Below are 9,741 nucleotides of genomic sequence, written 5' to 3'. Positions count from 1 at the left end.
AAAAAAAAAAAAAAAAAAAAAAAAGGAACCGTAGTAGACTGAGCGAGCCTTTACGTGCAATTTTGAAAACTCGCCAGTGTGAAGGGAAAACAAAAATGCATTAAACATTATTATTATATAAGTATTTCGTTCTGTTTCTGCTTATCCACCTGACCAGTTCGTTATGAATGACTGCACACCTAGTAATACGTCGTATGTAGTCGGTTGGGCACTGAAAAGTGACCGGTCCCACCATACCGTTCAAGACAGGAATAAAGATCCTCCACGAACAGGTTTGCAAACTCGGTCTCGACTACACCATGATGCCAGGCAACAATAAAGGACATTTCACCGCCCCGAACTCCACCGATGTTGACGTTGATTAATGAGTCCTTGCCCTGGCTGGACTGCGTATAGAAGTTGCGAGTAATTGTCCACTTAGGTGTCGGTCCACTAGTCGGAGCTATGCCAGCCGTTGAGATTGAACCGGTATTGGAGACAATCCATGTGCCCTCGCGGGCCTTTCCCTCTTGCTTCCTCCACCAATCGTGCCAGTCACTGACCCATGCCATAAGGCCCAAGACGTTGTCCTCAGTCACATGGGCAACGCGCGCTTTAAGGCTGGCACCCACGGCGGCAGCCGCGCGCCACACTTTGTCATCGTCTTCAGCATCGGTCTCAGCGACCGCCCGGCCATCAGAGACTGCGTCTGCATCGTACTGGTACGAGTGCGACGACACTAGGTTAGCCATGCAGCGGTTGATATCGAGGGCCATGTCAGCCGGCGCATGTATGAATGGCCGCATGCTGATGGGCATGACGCAGGAGAAGGATGGTGCCACATTGGAAGGAAACCGCCGTGCAAAAAGCACCATCATCAGACCGTGAACAAGCGCCGTGAGTGTTATGCTGTGCGTTCGACAGCCAGTTAGCAGCGCGGCAGCTTGTTTGGGTGTTAGATGGAATACACGCAGGTGGCCTTTAAGCTTGGGCTCCAATTTGATTCGCGAACCAGTGTATGGCCCAGCCACGGGAGCACTTTGTAACCAAGAAGGGCCCAGTTCCTTCCAAAGGGTGCCAAGAAAGAATGGCCAGGATACAGTGAACTTGACAAGTTCTTCCTGTGAAGGGGTGAGCTTGGGCGGCTCTGTGAATACCAGCACAATTTCATTTTCGCCACCCCCCTCCGATTTGTCTGTTGCGGCCTTGCTATTGAGGAGCTCCAAGAGATGGCCGTGAAAGGCGAGGCCACTCTTACCATCGCCAAGTGCGTGGTGCACAGCGAACGCTAGGTCGGCCCAGCCATCGGTAGCATTCAGGTAAGTGATGAGACGCCAGGGTGAACGTGTTCCAACATCCGGCCACGGGCGGGCGTTCTCATACTCCAAGTTGCGCATCAGGAGCTCGTCATACTCGCTCGCGGATAGGCCGGGCACGCGTGCCACATACTCCAAATGGTCGTCCAGGTCGAGCGACGGCAGTGCGACAAACATGGGCCGCTTGGAATCCTCGCCGTCAATGCCCACACGTAATGCAGGCAGTTTTTCGAGTACAATGGCTCTCACAGCATTGCGGATGCTTTCTTTGACTTGAGTCTCGGTCGCAGACGGCAGCGCATATCGGCACACAGTAATGACATTCTCATACAAGCCGAGGGAGTGGCGCGAGGAGGAGTACTGTTCGCTACACCATGTTAGAAATGCTTTATCTTTACTCCATTGAAGTCGTCGTTTGTTGTAACAACATGAGACGGATAAGGCACTTACTACCCACCCAGGGGCCGTAAGACGGTGCGTTGTAGAGCCATGAGGGGGATTAGGTGTTGAGATGCTGGCGTTTTCGATGTGTGGCTAGCCATTCGTTGTAATAATGTTGTTACTTATTTAGCTGATCCCGGTTGGTGATTTTAGGCCCTGTTGTGACCTGATTGTTCGGTCATTTGCTTTCTTTTCATTCTTCTATATTCACCACCTGACGTCGAGAATGGCGCTTGGTACCTTTAAGTCCTCAACCCGAAGCAGAGTCGTCATCTAATCTAGGCAACCCCGTTCCCTTCATTGCGTCTCCACAAGCCGAGGACAGGCAACTTTTAGTGCTGGTGATGTCCTTGTCTCGCGGTGGCCATTGTGCGCTGAAGAAGATCGCGTGACCAAACACGTGATATAAATTTATTTTCCACCACCTGACGTCTGGAATTAAGTCGGGACCAAGCCGCGGCAAGTCTTCCGTCGCTGATTTGGCTTCCCGAAACACGATATCGAAGACATTGATACGAATCATATTGGTCAAAACTAAGCTGCAGTATGTCGGACACCGATAAGTCATGGCGAACGAGTTCTGGAGCTGTGTGGATTTCATATTTCTCTCAACGGCAAGTGCTACTCAAAGGTGGATCGGGCTCATTATGTGGGGCCCAGGGGCCCGTGCACAAGCGTGTCGTTGCCGCTCGTGTATTTCGTACCCTGACCGCGACTGCCTCGAGCTACCGTGACTTTTGCTGGCACAGAAACATGCTAACAACAGTCCTACATTGAGGGGATCTTTGTTCACTTGCTGTGATCAGCTTCCAACCTGTCAACACAGGCGCCAGCTATTCAAAGACGGGGCATACGTTCTATCGACACTTCCTTCCTTTATTCTAGCTGCTTTGTTCATTACTTGTCGTCTACGGAGCACCTCGCCGTTACTAAACATCGCGACAATAAGGGAACAAGGGAATGCGACACCTCCCTATTTCCGTTGTATTATTTTCTTTGGCTCAGCACCCCATTCACAGGTTATCCCGTTTTATCTCCCGCCGTGTTTCATTTTCTTCTAACCGTGTACCTTTCTTTTCTATATTATTTTTCTTGTCACCTCCCTGCCCCCCTTGTCGGCTCTGTCATCACAACCATCAGCAATGTTGCTCCTCCTGCTTTGAAGCTCCAGATCTGGGATCCTTTTGCCACCGGCGACGACGTAGGGTGAGCGGCACGAACGGCATAGCCTTAATCACACTCCCTACGATTACGCAATGGACAAATCCTGGAAGCGTAGCGCATCGCCCGCACATACGAGCCGCCTCCCTACAAAGACAAAAAGCTCTCTCTCAATGCGCGACGTCACAGACAGCCTCGATCGCCGCGCCCTGACAACATCGCCGAGCGCTGTCTCTGATACATCCAGCGGTACAGATGCCAGTAGCGCCGCGAACGGGCATGGCGGTCTGTATGGCTACGATGCTTCGCGCCGCTCAAGCTCGAGCTCTCAACAGTCTGATGTTGCACGCGGCAGAAACTCGGCGGGCCCATTAGGCCCAACACGTATTCCTCGACCACCTCCCTCCCACATAACATCAACACAATCACACAATCCATCTCTTTCCAACCAGAGCCAACCGCTTTCGATCAGAGACGCATATAGAATGGCGCAAGAGGAGGAAGCGGCGGCTGTGGCAAAAGTAGCACAAGGGTCGCCAAGCCCAGCACCTCGTCCCTGGCGCAACCGAACTGGTAGAGGAGGGTCTAAGGGCACACCCACCCTGCCGGCACCCGGAGCTGCTGCCGGCGCCTCGGGGAGAGCTACACCAATCAGTACAAGCGAGAGCCGGATGCAAAAGTTCTTAGCTCAGTCGCCATTGGACATTGGCGGCCGGCGCACAGCACGCCGCATTGGTGAGGGCATTTATCAAGGCAATAGTGGTGGTGGCGGCCAAGATCCACCATCACGCTTGCAACGGCGGAGCACCACGAATGGCGACGACGCTCGAAACATTGCTAGCAACATCACACCCGCGCACTCTGAGCATGGCGACGGATCGGACCTTCGATGGATCCGGTATGAAGAGGACCAGGCACGTATGCAAGTTGCCATTGGCGAAAAACCGGGTGGTTTATTCTCACCCAAAGCCCGTGTCAGTCCTAAGATCGCTGTCGCTGGCCGCGAGCTACACCGTCGGGCTAGTAATACCAGTCTCGGTGAGAAGAGCAATGTCCCTGTATCTGTGACAACCAACCGCACAACAACCTCATCTGGGGTGTATTCGGCACCGGCCAACCGAGGAAGCAAGCCGGCCAGCTCCCTCAGGCGCATGGTATCTGAGTCCGAAGACGTCACTAGGATTTTTAAAACGTCTTCACCGGGACTGGTGAGAGAAACCAATTCTGGGGACATGGTCTATGCTACCGACCCTTCTGCTGCTCCGACTCAATTCAGATCGACTGCTGTTCCGTCACTGGCGGCAGCACAAACTGCAGAAGCGGATCTGAATGAGTCTCCTGGGAAAAGCTTTGCCTGGGATGCCGACGAGGATTTTACGGCCAACGACCTGATGGCATCCGAGAGCCCGCGTGTTGCGCTTCAAAGTGGAACTGGTGTCGATGTTGCCCCCGATACGGTGCCCTCAAAGACCCATCAATCTCGACCGCGGAACTCCAAACTCGAGGAGATACGTCGATTGGAGTTGGAGGCGGATTTGATCTTCCCCGAAGACGCTTTGATCGAAAATCGGCGACATTCTAACCGCGACGAGATCATTCCAAACACTGGCGCCGTGGACGCGGAAATGAGTCGACATAGCGAACACGGAGATGCTGGTGAAGGTGGTGGGTTGGACCCGCAAAACTTGCGCCGCCCCGGCCTACCAGTAGAACGGACCAACAGGACATTGGACGACATCCGTGCCCGGGAAGATCAGCCTATTTCAAAACGGGAAATGTCGGCTATGAGACTAGACGAGATCCGACAACAGAACGCTGAGAGCCGCCAGAAGCCAATTGACGCTGCCCGAAAGTTGAGCCACGAGCATTTGCGCGCGGAGGCGATTCGCGATGGACAGGACGACGTTGTCGAACTGGCATTTGATAAGAACGAGACTAAGACTGATGTAGCGACACGAGCTGCGAGAGACCGTGCTCTCTATGGCGAGGACAGTGAACATATCCCCAACACCCCCATTACGATTTACCGGTCATCATCGACCGACCGTGGGCGGAAGCTCCTGAGCGCGGAGGACGGTGGCAGCGACAATGACACTGCTAAGAACGTGAGTGTCAGCCCCACAGGCTCGCGCAAATCCTCATCTTCCACGCACTCGAGAACTGAGTCGCAAGAGCTGCTTCGCAAGCTGGCTCGCGTAACTACCTCTGTTGTCGCGGCCGCCGAGCGGAAAGACAAAGCAACGATGGGCCCTCAGATATTGAATAAGATGCCAGGCGGTGACAATGTGCGAGGCGGAGCAGGACAAGGAGCACCGCCCGACAACGACAACTTTGCATTTGACAAAAATGTCGGATTGAAACTGCCCCGGTCTCGAGACGGCGACACACTGCGGCCTACGGTTGGATTTGCACAGCTGCGGCGGCAGGCGTCCACAGAATCGGCTTCAACTAAGCGTTCTAGCCTGGCTCAGTCGGACGGCGACCCAACAGATCGTATCGAGGCTGAAATGAAGTTATTTGCGGCCGGCGAAAACCATTCGGAGAGAGGATCGATTCGTGCCCCATCACCTGACGAGAATTTGGATGATCTAGGTGCTCCGGTGCCAGGCTTGGTAGCTAAGAGCTCGTCGATGGTCGATGATGCAACCCCCAGATCGAACAAGGTGATGAACCCTCTTATGCAGCCAACACCGCGTGTGACAGGGGCGTACGTTGAGACACCGGCGACAGCAAGGACAGAGAAGATGCTGGAAATGATTAACGCTCCTGCTAGCGAATCAGAGGCTCCATTCCAGACCATTTCTGTTGCTTCATCCAAGGCAGTTGAAAAGAAGCGGGCATCCATGCCACTTCCTGGGATCCTGTCATTGTTGCGAGGCTCTACAGGCACCGACACTGATCCAGGTACTGCAGCCGTCACCGAGACCGTGCCGGGCGATGGACATACGCCTTTTGGAGAAGCGCCTTCTGTGGCTACGAAGGATGTCGAGGCTCGTTTCCACCGGCTATCCTCCTCGCAGAAAATGTCAAGATCTCGCTCGCGGTCTGCGTCGCGGTCATGGACCCCACTTGTGAATTCAGCCAAGCCGTCAAGTGCCCGCGAAGACCTATTAGCCATCCAACGTGACCAGCAAATTGACGATTCGACGGTTGATGACTTTGACGAGGTCTTGGCCACGCACACAGCAGCTGGCTTAAACGACAAGACGGCTGTTTTAGGTGGCGATAGCACGACAGACTCTCAACGGCTGCGGCGGATGAGCCAGTCAATCTCGACGTACCTTCTGGATGTCCAGTCAATGAAAAAGGGGATTGAGCGGCTGGAGGACCAGGTGTCCCACCCCGAGACTAGAGTAGAGGCTGCGCTTGAGCTGCAGAAGAAGATCAAGCAGGAAGCGGTGACTGACACGAAGCGGGGGGCAACCACTCATGAGAAGTCCGTAATCGGTCCTATTCAGAAAAGAGTGAAGGTTGAACCAGGCAGTGACCGCATCCTGAACTTCAACGCCGCTGTCTCAAAGCAAACCAAGCAACCCACAAAGGAGCACAAGCGGCATGGCACCAGTTCTTCCCAAACTGTGCCTAAGAAGGAAGGCAAAGATGATACATCTGTGTCCCCCGCATTCCCAAAGACATTGTTTGTTGGGTCTACACCGACGGACGCAGTTTACCTGCCACGGCTGTATCGCTCGAGTCCTGGCAACACGCAGTTGACACTTCTCGGCATTCTCGTCCTAACATTGTCGGTCTGGCTTGCATTCGAGAGTACGGCATGCGCGTTGTTTTGCCGACCCGAAGCGTGCCATAGTGGCCAGGCTTGTCAATGGTCACCAGACGATCCGTCATTCGGTTCGGCCATTCCAGTAAAATTGGATCAGTGGCTCACAGGCGGCCAAGGCCGATCGCTGGCTACCTGGGCGAGTGACGAAGTTGGAGACTGGGTGGCTGATTTGTGGGATGCAGCGACGGGCACGGATATTCGACAGGTTGACTCAACATATTTCACTTTCGACGAAAAGCGGCGCCACCGCAGACGGCTGCAGAAGAGAGGTCTTATCCAGCCTTGGACTCCAACGACCGAAACGCGGCCCAAGCTGGAGGCGTTGCGACGTGCGGGCGAGGCGCGTGAGGAGGAGCGTCGTGATCGAGAGGAGCAAGGCTACAGCAGCAGGTACGACGGAGGTTACTTGGAGGACGACGGTGTCGACGATGGATTTGAGGATATTGTGCGGGCGAGCGAACGGATTCTGGGGGACAAGAAGGTGAGGGGTTGGTGGTGACTACGGAGGGAAGAGCCGGAGAGGCTGCCTTTCAAACCATTTCGACGGAAGCGACCATTTACCTCCCACGCTTCGAATGGTGCTCTATGAGGTTGGGGGCAATTCATGTTGCAGGTTTGTTATTATTCAAAAATACAGCTGGAAGACGAACTCGTCCCTGGAAAACAACAAGGTCAGCTGGCGTCGAGCTTTTAATCAGAATCGAATCGAAAACCAATAGTCCAAGAATCATCACCAAATACAGAAAAAGAAACAAGGGTATCTAAAAACACACAGGAGCCAGAATTAGACATTGCAGGTAATCAATACCGACGACTATTGAAGAGGCTCAAGGCCATCATATACAGCGCTGGTCGGCGACGTACTTGGCATACGAGGCTGGCGCCACCTTTTCAAGGATGCCCAGCCACTTTTCTTGAATGTAGTTCGTCACGCTGTCAACAGTCCAAGCAGCCGCTGCTTCTTCGGCTTCCATTTCAGTCACGGGCGTAGTCTCGCCACCAGACACAGCGAGACCAAGGTGCAATCGCATAGCAGAGCACACTGCAACATGGTGAGCCCGGGGTAGCGTTTCCGGGACGGCTGCTTTGACGGCTTTGCGGATGGCCACTAGGTGATTCTCGCGGTGGTAGCGAATACGAGTAAGCTCGAACTGGGCCTGTGATTCGGGGAAGAAGGCAAAGGCAGCATCCCGGACGGCTTCGCGGTTTGGCACGGCATCCATGTTGAACTTGGTTGGCAAGTAGTGTCCCGAGACGTACAGAGCAGGAACATACTCCATGACCCACTGGCGGAACAACGAACGCCTCTGAATGCGGCGGCGGTCGTTTGATTTGAGGAGGCTGGGGTGTGTGTTGTTACCCATAACCTGCGAGTCGCTGCCGAGGTCTGGCAGGTAGAAAAAGCAACTGCTGATGACGTAGTTAAAAAGGGCCTGGGCAGTTGAGAAGGGTTGCTCCCAGAGGCTCACGCACGCGCCCCCGTTGTAGTCGCGCCCTCCACCGTCTTTGTGCCCGTTGAAGTCAGCCAGAATACGAAGTCCGAGGAAGTGAAGCACTTCCGCCGGCTCGTCGGTCAGAAAGACCTTGGAGCGCTTGCGGTCCTTGTGTTCGATTTCCGGCACACGCAGCCACAGCGCACGCTCGTCAACGGTCAGGCCGAGCGGCCGGAGCATTGATGTGCTGGCAATGCTCCAAAAGTCGCCATGGGCGTGCTTGAAAAGTGCCCAGTGAAAGAGGGAGAGTGACGGTGCAACGGCGAGGTCGACCTGGATGTGGGGGTAAGAAGGAAAGCCGCCACTGAGGTTGACATCGCCATCGGCATAAGTCGGGGTTGGGGCTAGCCAGAGCAGGTCTGCTGGCCATGGAATGGCCATAGACGCCTTGCCTTTGGCAATAGAAGTGCGGACTGCGCCGAGTCGAGCCGTCGCTTCCTGGAGGAGGAACGTGTTTTCGGGATCATCGTCGGCGGTCACGTCGCCGTTGGGGCGGGGGAGGGCCACAACAATGTCTATGTCGCCAAAATCGGCCTTTTCAGGGCCCTCGATGGGCGTCGCAACGGCCGTAAACAGAGTGAACAGGACAGCATGGCAGCGACCACGGACAGAAGCATAGACAGCCGGGGCCATGCGAGGTGTGTGAAGGGCGTCTTGCCCTGTGGCGAATGCGGCACCGCCCATGGTGAGGTCAAGCTGGTAGTGTGGTTGTGAATCCTTGGCGTTGAATGAGAGCCGTTGCGGGACGTGTGCTACGGGGACGGAGAGGAGGAGCGCGCGAAACAGTGAAGTAACTGGGGAGACATTTTGGTTACTGTATGGACAGAGTTGTGCTGATTCTGGGGCGATAGATTCTCGACATTGAAACTGGGTACTGTAGGAGCGTTTTTGTGACGCATACTGAAGATCCTTGGCCGGGAAATACTTTTGCCAGTCGACGAGGCACAGCCTGGTTCTGTGAATTGTAACGCTTAGCGAGAATAGTGTTGATTAGAATCTCCATGCACCATTCACGCTTAATATACTATTTGCACAGCATCCGCTACTGCTACTTAGTGCATCCTCCTGAATCACACACAATTAACCAGCTTCGGTTCCCTCCAACACTAAATATTACTGTTTCAGTTTCTTCTTCTTTTCCTTGTCTTTCCCACGCTCTCTTCTTTAGTGAGTCTGTCCTCTGTATTACTTTTCCAACTGGACATTGGCGAGTAAAACTAAGCCATTGCCCCGGTTTCTTCTCATCGTAGTAATTGGGGGGGGGGGGGGGGAGGGGGGTTTGCCGGGTCTGTTACTTTGGTCTGTTATTATGCGGAGGAGCGATCCTGACGATAATCACATTTAGACAAGCCAAAAAGCCATGAACCGGGCTGCATGCTTGCTAGTAGTCGTATAAAGTTAATAGTTTGCATGTACATAAATTGCGAGAAAATGGAAGGCCAAATAAAAGGACGAAATGTGTGCAGGGGAAGAAAAAGAAATCAAATTAACCCAACTCAAAATTCTGAAGAAATACTACCGAAAAATCACCATCCAAGCCAAGCGGAGCCATTATCCATTCGTTCGGGGG

The 9,741-nt window shown here is 53.9% G+C and overlaps 3 protein-coding genes across 3 annotated transcripts; 1 reads left to right on the top strand and 2 right to left on the bottom strand.

The window, feature by feature from the left end:
• Positions 1–179: 179 nt before the first annotated feature.
• Positions 180–1,472, bottom strand: SPBR_08486 (uncharacterized protein; the record flags this gene model as incomplete). The annotated part of the gene is made up of 1 exon (XM_040766724.1): positions 180–1,472. One exon carries the CDS (start codon positions 1,470–1,472, stop codon positions 180–182), a length of 1,293 nt encoding a protein of 430 aa, XP_040614289.1.
• Positions 1,473–3,382: 1,910 nt separating this feature from the next.
• On the top strand, positions 3,383–7,177 carry SPBR_08094 (uncharacterized protein; the record flags this gene model as incomplete). Its single annotated transcript, XM_040766332.1, has 1 exon — positions 3,383–7,177. One exon carries the CDS (start codon positions 3,383–3,385, stop codon positions 7,175–7,177), a length of 3,795 nt encoding a protein of 1,264 aa, XP_040614288.1.
• A 337-nt stretch (positions 7,178–7,514) lies between these two features.
• Positions 7,515–8,855, bottom strand: SPBR_08474 (uncharacterized protein; the record flags this gene model as incomplete). Its single annotated transcript, XM_040766712.1, has 1 exon — positions 7,515–8,855. The coding sequence occupies one exon, from the start codon at positions 8,853–8,855 to the stop codon at positions 7,515–7,517; it is 1,341 nt and encodes a 446-aa protein (XP_040614287.1).
• Positions 8,856–9,741: the final 886 nt, after the last annotated feature.

Source organism: Sporothrix brasiliensis (genome assembly GCF_000820605.1).
Source record: "Sporothrix brasiliensis 5110 chromosome Unknown Cont22, whole genome shotgun sequence".
Classification (NCBI taxonomy): Eukaryota; Fungi; Ascomycota; class Sordariomycetes; order Ophiostomatales; family Ophiostomataceae; genus Sporothrix; species Sporothrix brasiliensis.
Note: the sequence above shows the minus strand (reverse complement) of the source record. Positions and strands in the feature narration are given on the sequence as shown.